Consider the following 18,315-nt stretch of genomic DNA (forward strand, 5'->3'; position numbering starts at 1 on the left):
TTGACAATTTTATTCAGGGGGAAAGCAAAATAGCTTCTCCACCTCAGCTCTCTCTCTCTCTCCACCTCATCTTCTCTCTCCCCACCACTCTCTCTCTTCTCCGACAGGTCGCCGGCCGGAAAATTTTCCTGCCGGCGACCATTAAAAAAAAATTTCACTCTCTCTCCCTCCTATCTCTCTCTAAAAAACGTTTTTTTTTTTCTTTTCTCTCTCTCTAGAACAAATCTAGAGAGAGCATCTGTTGAAGGTCATGTTCGGTACCTTCAACAGATCCTCTCTCTAGATTTGTTCTAGAGAGAGAGAAGAAAAAAAAAGGAAAAAACGTTTTTTTTAGAGAGGGAGAGAGAGTGAATTTTTTTTTTTTAATGGTCGCCGGCCGGAAAATTTTCCGGCCGGCGACTTTGTCGGAGAAGAGAGAGAGGAGAGGTGGTGAGGTGGAGAGAGAGTGAGGTGAGGTGGAGTGTTTTTTTATTTCCCCTTAAAATTTATTTCCCCGGAAAATTTCTAAAATTCTACATATTCCCTTTAAAATTTCACACCCCGGAAACTATTTAGCTTTCCTCAAAGCGTTGGCCTTAGTCTTTTTAATTTTTTTTTTAAAAATGACCCCTTGGCTCAATTTTGTGTTATCAAATTTGGGGTTAATTCAGCTACGTCACAAGAGAGTCACCAAAATTTCACATCCCCGTAATTCTCAATCTTAGATACTGAATGGAACATATAGTCAAAATTCAAGCGACTTTCCGTACTTTGACAAGAGGAAGAAAATTTCCTTTTTTTTTTCTTGAGTAAGTAGTTGAAGGAGTTGAGCTAATAAAAAATTGTGGGTTTCACTTCAAATCTTGTAAAAAAAACTTCAATTTCTTCTTGTTTATGATTATACAAGAAAACCCAGAGAGAATTAATGGAGGGTTGTGCTGTTAATGGAGGTTGTCCAAGTGATTACATCGCCATTTCAATAGCTGCTTTTTCCATGATCTTGTATGTTTCTTTCTCTCTCTCTAGAACAAAAAGCTTTCATACCCACTTCTAATTTTAATCTATTTTGATGGTATTTATCACTTTTCAATGAAAACAAATTGATTTTGATAGTGATTAGTGAACTCAATTTATGTGGTTTGTTCTTAGCACTGAAATGAGCTTTTAAGTTATTGGGTGTGATTGAGAATTTTAGGTTTGGTGTTTGGGAACCCTTTGATTAGTGGATTTAAAGTGATTTCATGTCAAAATAGGTACTATGTTTAGCTGATTATTCATGAATTAGGTACTAATAATGCTTTTGTTGCTCATTTTTTTTTCTTTCTCAAATTGATGAAGATTTTGAGTTCTGTGTTAGTCATTAGGGTGCCTTGCTAGGTGCTCCGTCTTTTTGCTCTTGGCCTGGCCCTCTCTTGGCACTCCTCGTGGGAACTCAGACTGGCCTGAGTTTCTGCTCAAACCCAACAGCGATTAGGCCCAGTCCGAATGGGGGCGACAAGGTGCTAAGAGTGAAGGCAGGCGAAGAGCGATTTGGCGGAGCGCGTATAGACCCTCCCTCATCATTATACTGTTCAGATGCTTTGAGGTTTTCGCGTCCGGTATGTCCACTTGTTAATATAGATATATCAATGAGATCTTTGAGTTAATTTGAGAGAGTGAAGTGAAGCAAATTGAATGAAGAGTGTGAAGGGAAATGTTGATACTAATAGTATTTCAGGCTTTTTACTCGTTCGGCTTTACCATTCTTGGTTCACAAGCTTCCTCAGACAAAACGTAGTGGCTTTTGGCTTTTATGGATTCAAGTATTTGCGAGCTTCAACTTGCTATTGTCTTTAGTGGTAAGAGTATCAAAAAGGGTGTTTATTACAAGGTGTTTTTTTTTTCGCTTATTTACATGGAAGACAGTCCACATTTGGTTGTTACAAGTCGTATTCGTTATGATTCGAGCAGATGACTTCCAATTTTCTAGACTTTAAACGGCACCGATGGTGGCAATCGTGCTATTTTTGGGCAGGTATTACTTCTCTATTCTCTTGTAACAACTTTATTTCATTTCCTTTCTTGTTGACACCATTGCTGAGTTAAGTTTCTTGTTGAATTGCATTTCTAGGCTGGTTGGAAGGTCCATTAGGGTTTGGCTTGTTGATGAGTTGTCGCTTTGTACAGGCCTTCAAATTGTATTACTTGTTTGTCAAGTAAGTAAAAACTTTTAATTTTCTAAACGATGTTGATGTACCTAAAACTTGTATTAAATTATATATATTTCCGTTCTAATCGAGATTACTATAGTCTTAAACATTATTGATCTTCGGTGTCCGGATTGTTCTTAGGCGGCGGTTAGCACCAATCAAAACATATATCTTGCTTCCTTTGATTCTCTTGCCATGGGTTGCTACGGTAACATGTAAGAATCATGTATTCATTTTGATTATATATTATCACATTATTGCTTGCTCTCTCTCTCTCTCTCTCTCTCTCTCTCTCTCTCTCTCGATAAAGTGACTACTATTTATCTTGTAGTTCTTCATATAAAGAAGCCTCTGAATTTAAAGTGCCACTTCCGAAGTCAGTGGATTATCCCAGTTGTCGGTCTTCATGTCTTTTACATTGGTGTCATAGTTGTCATAACACGAGCTCTTAGGCACATCGATTTCAGGTTTCATGAATTTAAAGACCTCCTCCAAGGAATACTTGTCTCCACCGTTTCCGTGGGTAGGTTCCTTTTCCTGGTATTCAGCTAGTTAGTCATATGCGAAGAAATATACTATTAGGTTTATTATAGACTGTCGTATAACTCCTACGATCTTGTGTTTTCTTCAGGAGTTTGGATCACTGCTTATATCCTGAATGAAATCCATGACAATATTGCATGGCTTCAGGTTACCTCCAGATTCTTTCTTGTAGTAATGGTATGTCGTTCTTTTTTATTCTCTGTACTTCTTTTATAGTAACTTGTCGTTTTATTTTGTTTATATATATATATATTGTTACATCAGACTTTCTAATGTGCCTCTGAATGGTCTTTAATAGTCGAGTATTCTCGTACTTGCTTTTTACTCGATATCAATTTCGCAACCTCTACTTTCACAAATGAGCTTGAGGAAACGGAGTCGGCAAGAGTTTGAGACAATGGGTGAAGCTTTGGGCATACCAAACAGTGGACAACTTGTGCAGAGCACTACTCTGGATATTGATCCAAATGAACCTTTGGATAAGCTTCTCGAGAACAACAGGTTTCGCCAGTCTTTCATGGCCTTCGCAGACAGGTTAGTCTCCCTTCGCTCTTGCTCGCTCGCTCTCAATGCACACTATTTCTTCCTTTTCATTTTTGCTTATAAATGCAGTTGTTTGGCTGGGGAGAGTGTACATTTCTACGAAGAAGTACGTGAGCTTGACAAGATACCGATCGATGACCCAGTAAGGAGGGTCTACATGGCCCGCCACATTATCGAGAAATACATTGTGCCAGGTATGTTTTTTGGGTTTCCTATAATTCACTTCAATATTGAGATATTTATATAACTGTAACTTAATTTTCAAATGATTTTAATACGACGATTTTTGAGCAATTCTGCAATATACAGCTGCTGCTATGGAGGTGAATATATCTTACAAAACCCGTCAAGAAATCCGTGACACTCTTGATCTAACACATCCAGGACTCTTTAATAACGCTTTAAACGAGTTGATACATTTGATGAAAACTGTACGTTTCTCACTTGTTCGTTAATGTATCAGATCGTTTCTCATTACCCTTTACTCTTTTTCATTCAAAATTACTAATATTCTGCTATTCATTGATGAAGAACTTGGTGAAAGATTATTGGTCGTCAATGTTTTTTGCCAAATTCAAAGAAGAGTTGAGCAAGCATCAACTAGGAGATGGAGTTGAGTTCATGGACCGAATCGTATTATCAGATTATTCACCAAGACTGAGTGTGGCCCATGGCACCGACGATCCGTTTTACCAAGAACAACCCTTGAAAGAATCCGTTTTTAGGCCTGATATATGATTTTACATCCACACCCTCGGTGATAACAACAACAATGACAATAATAATGGCAAGGACGAAATTTCTTTAGCCGACGTCTCAGTTTGGTCCATTTTTGACAGAAGAAGGATAGGTTTGTGCCTGCAAGTGCAACAACCTGATAAAACTGCAGCTAGCTAGATGTTTACAATGTATTTGAGAGAAGGTCTTTTTTGCTTTCAAATGTTTTCACTATCCGTAATTATGTACATTTTTATTTATACATATGACTTGCAAATGATGATATTCTCTTCTCCAATTTTCTCGTACAATAATAGTTCATCTCGTTCCTGAGGTATAAATCGCTCCATCTGTTTTTTAATGGAGTCGGTCAAAAGAACTTTTGCTTTCTTGGTGAATAAAGGTGTCTGATTCAAATAATTCAAAATGCCTTTCTTGTCGTTACATTCCATTTAGATCAGGAATAGGCGTAATCAAACCTGCCTTTATACGTATCTCTCGTTCCTTTGGTATCACGTTTTTGGTATCATGGAATTTGGTTTTGTTGTACATATTTAATCTATATAATAAAACAGGTGGATGAGTGCTGACTGGGACAAACCCCTGGATCAATTCAATTGTCCGACCCACATCAGCATAGGTATGAACCCTTGGATTCCTATTAAGTGAGCACCTGGACACATCTTCTCAAGGGATACATCTCAGTTCCCGGTCGTAACTGTTTTGTCACCGGACATATCTTCTCCCTCACAGAAATTATTTTCTTTTATTTTTTGGTTTCATTGTTCAGAAATTCAGGGGCAATCATAGAAAGGTTAGTATTTTTTACTTCATTTGTTTGTCGTCTGGTAAATCTTATTGTCTTTCATTTTATGAGTTCTCCGATGATAATTTGTATGGTTTGTTTATTGTCAAAATGTCAAAATGGACAAACTCTTGCAAGTTGTATCACCCAGTTTGGAAATGTTAACTATTGCAATCTCAATTTGATCGATGGAGAAATCCTATAAACCAACATGTGAATTACTATTATATCCGTCTACCAAATTATATGCCTACCAAGTTTCAGCAGAAGTTATATTCTTTCTTATATGCTTACTGGTACTCTTATATGCTTTGCTCTAGGTTTCAAATATTGATGATATTATATACAATTTGTATTGAAATCTAATTTGTTATTTCTCATTTGCAGTTTGAGGGGAAACTTCTTCTGATGTGTTTTTTTGGTTGAGAGTTCTTCTGATGTGGTTGGTAGTCATTATGTCGCCGATAGTGTTACGTGGGTATTATGGTCTAGCATGTGATGCTTGAGTGACGGAGGTTATCACATACATATTGCTAAAGGGTTCTTCGGGATGGTGGGAATGTGATTCTTCAGTCCAACCACTTGAATATGCTCGACACAGATCTGACTATAAGTACCACAATTATTCAGGTATCAGAAAGTACTTGAACAAGTTTCAGGATGAGAAGATTATCAGTAATTTTATGTTGTGCTAACTTATTAGGTCTTAGTGTAATTTTCTTTTGACAAAATAGATGTTGTTGTTTGTATCTTTAATGGTGTCTGTAAATATTGATGTCAATGTAGCCTCCTCATGGAATTGATGAGTCTTTTTATTTGAGGAACTGACTGGTATAAAATTCGCAATATATGAAATGGATCGTAATGTTTAAAGGGAGAGAAGAGAAGGTATCGAGGATTCCTTAGTTAAGGAGAGGCAACTAAAGCAAAATGTGCTTAGTACTTATTGCTAAATTTGCATCATGTAGTGCTTAATAAATTTGTCTGTGTCGGAGGCACGAGCTATACACTGGTTTATATAATAAAACAGGTGGATGAGTGCTGATTGGGACATAACCCCTGGATAAATCCAACCGTCCGACCCACATCAGCATAGGTATATAAACCCTTGGATTCCTATTAAGTGGGCACCTGGACACATCTTCCCAAGGGACACATCTTCTCAGTTCCGATCATAACTGTTTTGTCACCGGACATATCTTCTCCCTCACTGAAATTATTTTCTTTTATTTTTTGGCTTCAGTGTTCAGAAATTCAGGGCAGTCATAGAAAGGTTAGTATTTTTTACTTCCTTTGTTTTTCGTCTGGTAAGTCTTATTCTCTTTCATTTTATGAGTTCTCCGATGATGATGATTTGTATGGTTTGTTGTCAAAATGTCTAAATGGGCAAAACTCTCCAATGTTGATGATCAAACATTGCTTCGGATGTGTATGAGAAGGAAGCTTCTTACTAAAATTGACACTTAAATAGATTTTATTGAACAAATTCTTGGTTTCACCTGTAAAATGAGGGATAGCTTAAGAGGGTTGCGAAAGAAGATGAGGTGATATTTCCTGACTAGCAAGTGAATGTCATTGCAGACTTCAATCCAGTCTCTAATGGATGGAAATTGTATTTTAATTTAGTTTTGTATGAAGACCATGAATCTTAAATTGTGGAATCATCTTACATGAATTCAATCTAATTATCTGACGTTTCGCTCATTATGATAAGTTTTTTCTGATATTAATGGACTACTTGAAGATTAGTTATTACTTTGAATAGATTTACTTCCACATGGTGAAGATTATTTCCTTGGTACTTTGAATATATTTACTTTAATGTCTTAATGGGACTTTAAAATTTTATGATCCTCCAAGTACACCAAATCGAGCGACTACATTCCATAGAGATGGAATTAGACCTGAGATCGTAGACTCCATCAAGAATGTTGGTTTCATAACCAAACCTTTCTTTATATTTTTTTTCCCAATTCCCTTTTATCTCTTTAATAATTTTATAGCTAGCTTTGAGAAGCAATGGACAATGTGTGTTTCAAAAATAGGGGAATTTGCAGGTTGACATCTTATTCGAGCAAGTCTGGTACACAGACTGATGGTAGCTTATGGACAAAAAGTACCGACCACAAAATCCATCTGTCATCGTTTGTCCCAAAAATTTTACTCTTAGACGATAAAATTTGTTAGCTCACTCTCAATGTAAAATTCAATACAATTGAACTCGTGAAAGCACAATTGAACTTATTTGAATCATTTAGTGATAATCGGGGTGTTAGGCGTGAAATGCAAAATAGATCACACATACCACCCTATGATTGTGTTAGGCCAGTGGGCAGAGGTTTTTAGGTTCCTCCAAAGTCTGAAGTCAAACTCTGTAACTTTTGGATTGTTGGAAAATATACTTATGGTGATAGTTGTAAGTATCTACATCAATGGTTTAAAAGTGAAAGGTTCACGAAGGTAACACAACTCAACGACCATGAGAAGGTATTCATTCTGGTCAGTTGCATAACTTTTTGGTCGTTTGGTTTACATTTCGAACAAGTGTTTTATAACAGGTCATAAGTAGGATTGATTTTACAATAGGGTCTAACAAACAATATTCTCGGAGCAAAGATCATTTAGTTCGAGTTTGGGGCTCTTAAACTCTCTAATGATCTTTTTTTCCTTATTTTTTTTAATTTTGGACTTTACATGATTACATTCGTAGTATTCAATTATTTTTGTAGGGCGCAAAGTGCTCAATGAAATCTTTATACAATTTGTATTCTTCTTTTTATTTGATTTCAAACTCATTAGTCTAATTCAGAATTTTATGACCAAATTTTTTACAGATTTTTGTATTTTAATTTGATAATTTTATTCATCTTTTATTCAACAAAGACATTCGTGTCGGAGACACGGGTCATATGTAGTTAACACTAAAACAGCTTTGTCATAGTATTGGACCGGGCAAGTTAAGCATACGGTAAAAATGGTTTATTGTAGAACCTAAAGCCAGAATAAGGGTTCACTGAACTGCTATTCAACTGTAACTTGAGACTGCCGCTAACAACCATGGAAGGTTCTCTTTTCCCCTCTCTTCTGAACCAAAATTGGAATCGATTGATCAAGAGGCTAATCTCTTTTGTTTAGGCCGGTAGCTAAAAGAAAGTCATCGCTTTCTCTTGAACAAGGGAAGGGCAGCATAGCATTAGCTTCAATTGATCAAGCTCAACCTTGAAAAAGAAAGGTGGTAGGCCGAAGAAGCGATGAACGCTTCAACTTGACCACTGAAGCAGGGGCGTGGGTGAGGGGGTGCAGTTGTTGCGATCGCACCAGGCCCCCCTCTACCTAAGGGCCCCATTTTGAGTAATGCTAAAGAATCAAACTTTATATTTTATGTCTATTTTTAACACAATGTGATATGCAACTTTTTTTTTGATGAGAGATGTGATATGCAACTTAGGTGGTTGAGAACTTGTCCCACGCATTTGAGGTCTTAAGTTCACACCCTGTCAGCAACCTATTTATCTTTAAGTCTTACTAGGTTCTAACCTCTATGGGCGCCTCGATACTGGGTTCAAGCCTATACAAGATAAATTGCCCACTTTAATGACTTATAAATAGATATTCTAAAGGCCACTCTAGCCTTTAATTTCTAGTTTCTAGATGCAGTCTCTATAGACACCCCATGTTATTCTAAAGTTTTATTGGGTTTGAGTTTCCATTGTTACTTATAGTCTTCTCTCTCTTCCTCGAATAGGTTTTTTTGTCTTTTCTCTCAAATATACATATCAGATAATTTTTCTATATCATACTTATCTTATGTGAATGTTTGTTTTGATGGAGTTAGTTATATAATTATTACAGACATTAGTACTTTGTCTTTTGCATAAACATATATTTTTCATGATATTTTATAAGAAATTTCTTTGGACAAATTTTTATATATTCATCTATTATATCAAACGTAGTTTTTTAGTTCTCACATCATCATAAGAAAGGCCCCCGATAGAATTTCGCATCGGGCCTCTAAAATCTCGGCCACGCCACTGCACTGAAGAAGGCGAAGGCTGGGCGAGAGACTGGGCCAACTTACTACTTACTGCCATGCCATGGTTGAAGCTTTAGGCTCCATAGACGGAACAATGTATTAGGTATCAGGGAGGGGAGGACGCCACTCAACACCTAAGGTGGGACTCAGATCAAGTGGATTCAGTTTAGACCCCTACTCTGCGACCAACTTCCTTTTCGGCCTACTGTTTTTCTTAAATTCAAATTTGACCTCCTTTTGTTAAGGGTTATTTCTCAAATGGCCCCCAACTTTGTGACCAGCTTCCTACCTGACCCCTTACTTTAGCGAAAATACCCATATGACCCCCTTTTTCCGTTACTCTCTCTCTCCTCCATCTCATTTTCTCTCTCTGCCACATCATTTGAGGACGCCACATCACCGGCCGACGACCTTCAAACATAAATTTTTTTTCCCTCCTCTATCTCTCTCTAAAAAAAATAATAATTTCCCCTTTCTCTCTCTAGATCTGGTTCATGGTGAACCAGATCTGGGTCTGATTCGAACAGACCTTCAAAGGTCTGTTCCGGTCTGATTTGAACAGACCTAGATCTGGTTCATGGTGAACCAAATCTAGAAAGAGAAAGGGGAATTTTTTTTTTTTAGAAAGAGAGGGATTTTTTTTTTAATGTTTGAAGGTCGCCGACCGGAAATTTGGCCGGTCGGCGGCCCATGCCGGTGAAGACGATGATGTGGCGCCCTCAAATGATGTGGCAGAGAGAGAAATGAGATGGAGGAGAGAGAGTAACGGAAAGTTAAAGATAACAGAAAAGGGGGCCATATGGGTATTTTTGCTAAAGTATGGGGTCAGGCAAGAAACTGGTCACAAAGTTGAGGGCCATTTGGGAAATAACCTTTTTGTTAACACCGTTTAACTTTAATAATTAATTTTCTTCTTTCCATAATCGTCTTTTTTTATAAAAGTGATATTTGAATTCAAAAGTGACCCCCTTTTAATATGCATCAATTCCTAAAAAAAAAATTCAACCTTTGTAGACCGAACTAGGGGGCCAAAATGGGATCCACTGAAGAAAAAAAAATAAAAATATTAGACACCTCATCTCAACAAGATGAGAGGGAATTTCAACAAAAAAAAAACAAGATGAGAGGGGCCACATATCACAAATTGAAAATTTTAAATTGTTAATATAAACTAATTAACTCAAGGGTTATTTCCCAAATGGCCCCCAATTTTGTGACCAGCTTCCTGCCTAACCCCCTAGATTAGCAAAAATACCCATATGACCCCCTTTTGGCCGTTACCGTGACAACACCGTGAAGTCCAACTTTTCTCTCCCACAATTACCCCTCCACGTTGTCAAACACTCCTTTTCAAGGCACCTCACCCAAGAGGCATTTAATGTTGAAGACTTCAACTCTTTTTTTTTTCTCTCTCTCTCTAGAATCTCTCTCTCTCATCATCTCTTGCCCTGTTAGAGAGAGAGGGAGAGTTTTTAAAGAGAAATGAAGCTGAAGCAAATTGAACAGAAGAATAAGGAGATGAATATAATGATCAAATCCAATCAGAAATAGCTGAATATAATGATCAGAAAAATAATCCAAATGAATTCTCAGATTAAGCACAACCAGTTACTAGTATCGGTATTAACCAAATGCAAATAAATTCTCCGATTAAGCAGATGAATATAATGATCAAATCCAACCATTTCTTGCATGAATACATATAAAAAAGAAATTATTTCAAGAAATTAGAAATGAAAAACAATACTTTTTTTTTTCTTTAATGGTGGAAGATAGATGAAGGAAACCCTAGAAATTCATCATCATCAGAAATTGATGATCAAAGAGATCTGAACCAGCAAACGAATCAAACATAGATCTTTGAAGCCGAGATCAATCCAAACATAATTAGAAGACAAAATCAGATCAGCCGATTTCATCACTACCACCGCCATCATCATCGGGAAGAAAGGTCTCTAAAATCACCTTGAAATTTTTTCCCTTTCTTTCAGCCACCACCATCAGCCGATTTCACCCACTAGCACCGCCATTATCATCATCAAGAGTACAAGAGGAAGAAAGGATTTTCCAATTTTATTATCTCTGGTTACTAGGAGTACTAGTTAATTTCCCCCAACACCATCATCAGGAGTACCAGGAATACATATAAAATAGAAGAAACTCACCACTAATCTCACTGATTCTACTAGTGGGTTTCTTTATTACACTATCTAAATGTCTCAACCTTTGTCTTTACTCTTTAAGGGGTTTATTTGGTTTTAGGAAGGGTTAGAGAGAGAATGTAGAAGAGAAGAGACAGAGGAAGATGGGTTTTTAAAGTGGAGAGAGAAAAAAATAAAATAATCTTCATTATCATTTCTTGATGAAATCAAAGAAACAAATGAAGTAGGTATAGTTGAATTTAAAAACAACCCTCCTCCTCCACCATCATTATCCCGAATCAAATCCAACTCTCCAAAACCTTGAAGATGCTCTAAATTAACCAAATATCTAGCGATCCAAGCATTTCAAATTATAACATACCAAAAATCAATTATTGGAAGGTACTGAATTTTCTAGGATTTTTCTGAAATGGGATTTTCTGAAAGGGGGAGAGAAAAAGCTTCATATTGAAGAGGAGAAATTTCTCTATTTCAGTAGAGATGACGAGAGAGAGAGAGTTTTTAGAGAGAAAAATTTTTAGAGAGAGAGAGATAAAGAGTTGAAGTCTTCAACATTAAATGCCTCTTGGGTGAGGTGCCTTGAAAAGGAGTGTGACAACGTGGAGGGGTAATTGTGGGAGAGAAAAGTTGGACTTCACGGTGTTGTCACGGTAACGGCCAAAAGGGGGTCATATGGGTATTTTTGCTAATCTAGGGGGCTAGGCAGGAAGCTGGTCACAAAGTTGGGGGCCATTTGGGAAATAACCCTTAACTCAATGAACATGTTAAACCTAAGTATGTTGTTTATGTTAATAAAATGCTAGATAAATAATCAAGTTTAATCTAATTTAAGCAACTAAAAAAATATGTTATATCCATACAATAATTTGGGCCACCACATGATAGGGGCCACATTTAAATAATAGATTTTAAAGGCCCCCACATGTTATAACTCTTGTGGATAGACTTTAAGAGCCCCCTAAATTTTAGGGATAATTCTGTTTTGACCCCTTAAAGATGACCAACCCACCAAAATGACCCTCTAAAGATGACCAATTTTCAAAATAGCCTCCTAAATCGCTTATCCGTTTAATTACCGTCAAACATTAACTTTCTTCTGTTTTCTTACCGATTTTACCCTTCTGACATTACTCCCAATATTTATAGTTTCAAGATCATTAATTAACAAGTCATGTCATTCATTAATAAATTCTTCTTTTCTCTCAACAATTGATTCTTTTTCTCCCTGGTTAATTTTTTCATCTCCTCCATTATCTTCACATCTTCTCATTTCCACCTTCATCACCATCATTATCTTCAAAATTCCTTTTATCCCAATCGTCTTAAAAATCATCACCTTCATAATCTCTTTTCACTATCATCACCATCATCATTCCACATTTTGTTAGTGTGTTATATAAGGGTTTTCTATTATGGGAATGGTTAGCTGTTGTGGGAATCATTGTGGTTACATTATACCACTATAAATTTTCATCTAATTACCCTTTAAAGATGAAGAAGATAATGGTTCATCTATTGATTCTTATTGATGCTAGGTTTGTTGTTGTAAAAATTATTAGTTGTTCATTATTTCAATTGCTCGATTAGTTGATTTTTTTTTTTCACAATACTTTCTCTCTCTAGATTAGGGCTTTTTGAAGTACTCATTTACTTATAATTGTTGGTTTCAATAGAATGGTTTGATTTTGAAAAGAGTTTAGTAGCTTGATGAGTAATTATTGATTATGAAGATCTAGGTAAGAGATGTTGAAGATACTAGAGAGAGAAACGAGAAACTAGTTTGAAATTAATAAAAAGGGTTATTTCCCAAATGAACCCAACTTTGTGACCAGCTTCCTGCCTAGCCCCTACTTTAGCAAATATTCTCATATGGCCCCCTTTTTCAGTTACCGTTAACTTTCCGTTACTCTCTCTCCTCCATCTCATCTCCCCTCTCTGCCAACTCACCTGTCACGCCACATCATCATCTTCTCCGGTAGGGGTCGTCGGCCGGCAACCTTCAAACCTAAAAAAAAATTTCTCTTCTTCTTCTTCCTCTCTCTCCTATTTTCTCTCTCTTCTTCTTCATCTCTATCTCTCTCCTTCTTCTTCCTCTCTCTCTCTCTCTTCTTCTACCTCTCTCTCTCCCTCTCTTCTTCTTCTTCCCCTCTCTCTCTCTTCTTCTTCCTCTCTCTCTCTTCTTCTTCCTCTCTCTCTCTCTCTCTTCCCCTCTCTTTTCCCCCTCTCTCTAAAATAGTCGGCGAAGGGGGAACCCTTCGTCGGCCGTCGGTCTGGTTATCCCAGTAAAGTGTTTGTAACTGACCGTGCCCTTGGGCACGGGTTATACCTAGTCAAACCTATTCTAAAATTTGGAAGTAATACATAAAATGTATTTGGAAATATGTCCATATTTGGAAGATTCATGGCTGGCCCTGGGTTCAAAGGCGGCAAAGTCTCGATTTGGCCAACCACATGATAGGGGGTCACATTTAAGTGATGATTTTAAAGGCCCCCACATGTTATAGCTCTTGGTAATAGGCTTTAAGGGCCCAACATTTTAAAACAAGATGAGAGAGTTCAAATATCAAAAATTGAAAATTTTGTTAATATAAACTAAGTACTCTAAGAACATGTGATACGTAAGTATGTTGTTTGAATTAATAAAATGCTAGATAAATAATCAAACTTTTGTTAGCTGCTCTATCCAAGTAATAACACCTGTTATATATAATTACTAGGCTATAGCCCGTGCCTTCGGCACGGAGCCTTTTGTGGAGCATTTACCAAGTTGCTACCATTTCTTTAAATAAAATCAACAAAGCAATAACTTACATGACCAAGAAAATAGAAAGGTATTACAACAAAAATGTAGATTTCAAATTTTCTCTTGTTTAAACACGAAATAAAACAATACAATGGGGATGTCAAATGAGGGATGATGGTTATTTCTTGTAGATATAAATAAAACAATAAAATGTAGATGTTAAATTCAAAATGACCAATCGCTGGTGAATGTTAGGTGGTACCATGGTAACGACGGTTGACGGGTGCGTTGAGGTGCTCAAGTAGAAAGATGTTTGACAAAACACATAGAGCTTATATATCTCCGTTAAGAGTCCTGTGCCAACACACTCTTACAACCAGCATTAGTCAACCAAACTACCATAGCCATTGCCTTCAGTGGGACGCCTTTAGAAGCACCCCAAGTTCGTACTAATTGTTTCTCATTTTCCTTTTCATCTAAAAGAATAACCTTCACCAAGATTAACGGAAACCACAAGTTATACGCATACGTAGCGGAAAGCAATGTATTTTATTAAAAGATAAAGGTGAAGTACTTGGATTAAAAAAGATCAGAACATCAAACCAGATGGCTATGTCAAATCCACAATTGGAAGATAGTTTGACACAAGTTCTTTGGATCAACAAACACAAACACCATATTTTTTTCAGGAAGGCCTACTAACCTCTATTTGTTAAGCTAATAGCCTAGAATATAAAGGGCTAGTAGTTCAAACATTAGGGGGTGGCCAGAGATCTTTCCAAACAACTCCTCAAGCCGCTTTGTTTGATTAACATACCCATCCAGACCAGAAGGCAGGAGTTCTTCGGCTGTTGGTCCCATAGTTGCTGCAAACTTCAACTGGTTCCACTTCACAAGCTGTAAAACAGATGAGCAAAAATTGCCCAAAAGTAAAACAATTATCAAACACAATTATGGTGTTATTTTTCTTTCTCTGTTTGAAGCTAAATTGCTTGAGACAGACTTGTTGCAGGGTCACAATAATCAGTTGAGTTTATTATAAACTTATTTTAGGTCTGAACCAGTGAACTAAAATCAGATTAGCGAGCCAGATATCCATCTATATTTTGAAATATGATTTGAGCAGAGAGGTTCCAAGATTTAATTCAACAAAAGACTAACACCACTAAGACTTAGTTTGCAAATTTCATAGAATTCAACAAAAGAAGATGAAGTATGCTGCGTTTGAAACCAACCTTATAATGTAATCAACCCTGTAAACATAATAAAAAGGATCTCAGTCATGTTAAATCAAGTAACCAACTGGTCCCAAGGAGATATCGAAGGTCTTATCTTACCCCAGAACGCTGAAGGAGTCCTGCTTGTTTAGAACAGTTGTTGCCATTAACTTCGACTTATGCCCATATTTTTTAATGTAATGTAATTGTACCCCTTCGTGACCTGCAAATATTATGTAATTAAGCTCCATGACGGAAAGAGCCAAAGTGTCGCTCAGTAGGAAGTGCACACACGGAGGAGGAAAACAATCTGAAGTCCTCAACTACGTCTCTATCCTATGTCTTAAATCCATCTAAACAGAAAACTTAAATTCTACAATTTTTTTCCCTGAAGTATAATGAAGTTCTATCTGAGCAATGATATGTGAAAGTCAAGCATAAAAATGCAGCTACCAAAGCCAACCCAGGATCTTTTTCTCTTTTACAAGCAGCTTCTATCTCAACATCACCAGTGTGATTGCGAGCCTGGTCCCGAAAAACATTGTTGCTAATAAATTATTTCTTCAACCAAAACTGCATACATGTGAAATATGACGTGGCATGTTTTTAAATCGAAGGTCTTGTGCTAAAGTTCAGCCAGCGGAACACCAATAACAACAAAATTAATGGAATAAATAAATTTATACAAATTTAATGTCTTATAAGGAAAAGCTATGCAATGTGCAAAACTTTGATCTTTGATGCGTAACATAGCATAATTACATAAATGATGAAAACAACAAAAGGGAAAAGAAGAAAGATTATAGAGAAGAATCGAAGAAAAAGAGAGGGCTTAAAGCATTAATGATTTTAACTATTAAGGAAGAGATTTAGGTTTCCAGAAACAAATTAGACAAAGAAGTAAAAGAACTGAAACAAAAGGAGCTTGATTGTGGAGATATTGAATTACATCATTCCACTCAGAAGGATGAAAGTGATTTTTAGAGAAAAATATTAAAAAAATAATCAAATGAAGACAGGAAAAAAATCTCGCTCGTGAAGTCGTCCAGATAAACCAAATGAGGGTTTCATCTGTTTGGGTATCTCCAGAGCATATTTAAATGCAATTTAGAGACGAGTTTCAATGAGGATACAGATATAGTAACTAAATAAATTAAACCATTGAGGGAAAACAATTTATGGTAACATGTATTATATTATCTATTTAATAAAACCTAAAGGTTGATATTAGTTCTGATCTGGGACGGACGACCAGATTTATCTCTATGTTTATACTACGTTTATATAATATTCCTGTGTATTGTAGCAGAAAAATCTTCTAAACTTAAACATGTGTGACCTCCCTCCATTTCTCTAACTGTTATTAAGGTCTAGGACTGACACGGCTATTTCACTTTGAGAAAGATTGTTATGGTTGCTCATCTATCATCCAATTAAGTTATGAACGGATCCGTTACGTAACTTTAATCACTACTATAGTACAGTGTTATAGTAAGCTTGCTTCTATCTATCAAACTATGTAATGCCTTATCTTGCAGCTATATTGGTGTTCGAAAAAGATAAGTCTGAACTGCTGTGAAACCTTTGTTTGTGGAGTGTATGATTAAGGTGCATTTTTTCTATTAGACATTTCATCAAACACTTACATGACAGCATTAAACAAATTTCTACTGAATCATAATAACCATCAGATAAATATGCAAAAATGGCCTTAGCATCCATAGAATTTATGAAAGCTGAGTACCAAAGGAGCAACCAGTAGGAGCAAACAGAATCAAAGGAGTAAAAAAATTATCCAAAAGAACTTCGCAAATCCGTGGACTTGTTCTGCCAATGTAATGAAGATGATTTTACTACTCAAAGCAAATTCAAAATATGTAAAGGAAACAGTGAAGTACTATTTTATCTCCTTGAAGTTATATGGATAACTTTAAGGAAAACAACCGTTGTTGTGCCATTAGCCTGCTTGGATAAGTTTATGTGTAATTTATGTGGAATTGAAGATGTCCGTTAATAAGAAATTAGTCTCAAACTGCAAGTCAAGAAAAAATCATTCTCATAGGGAAAAATCATATTCCTAGCTAATTAAACATGAAAATGGATCAAGAAACTCATCATAAGAACTAATAATATGAACCGAAAAGAGTTCAAGTTATAAATCTGAGCGTCAAACGCAAAATTTATAAGCCCAATAAGATTGAGTAATTGACGTTATCGACTCAACTTATAGTCAATCACATCAAGAAAAAAAAAGCAGAATGTAAAATCATAATAATCAGACATCCCCCACTTAGAGGCACCAACTATAAGAGAGAAACAAAGAGTTATACCTTTCAAAGAGGAAGCAATGCCAAGAGTCGGACAAAACCTACGATTCAGAATACTACATTAGCTTAACAATAATGAAGACATAATAATGTGGAAGTGTTACTCACATTAGAGTTACACCAATTAAGATCTAAGGCATCACTTGTATGGCTATGGAAGTCTTGTATAGGTGATTCTTTGATACTGAAAGAAGACGTCACTGACTCGGTGCAGCTAACTCATTAGTGGACTCCTCAATTCTTATTGGTCAAGTTAAAAACATGATCGATTTTTCATTTTTACCTTGACATTAATTCAAACTTTTTTCAACCAACAATAACAAAAATCATGAAGAACTTTACTATGTGACACAATTTGAACTTCACTTTCAAATTTGTTCAAACAATTTTCTAAGAAAATATTAGGTTAGAGATAAAAGGAGAAAGCAATTTAACTAAAAAACTTAGATCAAAGGATAATTGGAAATGGTTTACCATTGAGAAGCCAGCAGAACAAATAGAGATTGTTGATAGTTGCAGCCAACCTGAAATGCAAAAGAAGAATTACCACGAATTCCTTCGAGAAGGGAAGAAGAAGTATGGTGTCTATGTTTGAAATAAATAACCATTTATGTTTACGACTCTTCGAAGTCAAGGTACATATGTACACTAACAGGAACCACAAAATTTGATTGCATACTCTAGATTACACTCTACCCATCTTACAACCAATTAGATAAACCTGCAACTTTATCCATCATGTACTCCACAAAAACGTGTTTTCCCCAACAATTTGTCAATTGATAAACAAAATGAACAAAAAACACAACATTCTGTGATACAACAACAGATTGGCTAGGGATGGTGAAGTTTAGTACTCTAACTTCCCCGTCACAAGGCTTAATAACAAAAATACTGAAGTCGACCGTTACACTGTTCATGTGGATTGACATTCTTCCTTCTTATTAATGTATGCCTTCAAAATTTTAAAGAAAGTTGATATACATCCCAAATATGATTTAATCATAATAGATAATTAAAATTTCTTTTACGAACCTTATAGCTTTCAGCAGCA

The 18,315-nt window shown here is 36.1% G+C and overlaps 1 protein-coding gene across 8 annotated transcripts; it reads left to right on the forward strand.

The window, feature by feature from the left end:
• Positions 1 to 619: 619 nt before the first annotated feature.
• Positions 620 to 4,269, forward strand: RGS1 (REGULATOR OF G-PROTEIN SIGNALING 1). Of its 8 annotated transcripts, none has more exons than XM_086669133.1 (11): positions 620 to 981; positions 1,697 to 1,817; positions 1,930 to 1,993; positions 2,090 to 2,174; positions 2,310 to 2,383; positions 2,500 to 2,691; positions 2,800 to 2,888; positions 3,010 to 3,245; positions 3,324 to 3,448; positions 3,564 to 3,685; positions 3,786 to 4,269. In XM_086669133.1, the coding sequence occupies exons 1-11, from the start codon at positions 905 to 907 to the stop codon at positions 3,990 to 3,992; spliced, it is 1,392 nt and encodes a 463-aa protein (XP_086525259.1). In that variant the 5' UTR covers positions 620 to 904; the 3' UTR covers positions 3,993 to 4,269. The 8 variants fall into 8 exon arrangements, with proteins under 8 accessions (XP_086525259.1, XP_086525263.1, XP_086525260.1 ...); XM_086669137.1 differs by having other exon boundaries at positions 746 to 981; positions 2,636 to 2,691; XM_086669134.1 differs by having other exon boundaries at positions 746 to 981; positions 1,737 to 1,817.
• The last annotated feature ends 14,046 nt before the right edge of the window (positions 4,270 to 18,315 follow it).

Source organism: Eschscholzia californica, unplaced genomic scaffold (assembly GCF_041429995.1).
Source record: "Eschscholzia californica isolate CP2 unplaced genomic scaffold, dmEscCali1.0.p SCAF_3, whole genome shotgun sequence".
NCBI classification, from domain to species: Eukaryota; Viridiplantae; Streptophyta; class Magnoliopsida; order Ranunculales; family Papaveraceae; genus Eschscholzia; species Eschscholzia californica.

Excerpts from the sequence above, each read along its gene's own strand:
- RGS1 (XM_086669133.1), top strand. The coding sequence starts at position 905 with ATGGAGGGTTGTGCTGTTAATGGAGGTTGTCCAAGTGATTACATCGCC. Across the intron at positions 1,994-2,089 it reads ATCGTGCTATTTTTGGGCAG|GCTGGTTGGAAGGTCCATTA; the intron begins GTATTACTTCTC and ends TTGCATTTCTAG. Across the intron at positions 2,889-3,009 it reads GATTCTTTCTTGTAGTAATG|TCGAGTATTCTCGTACTTGC; the intron begins GTATGTCGTTCT and ends GGTCTTTAATAG.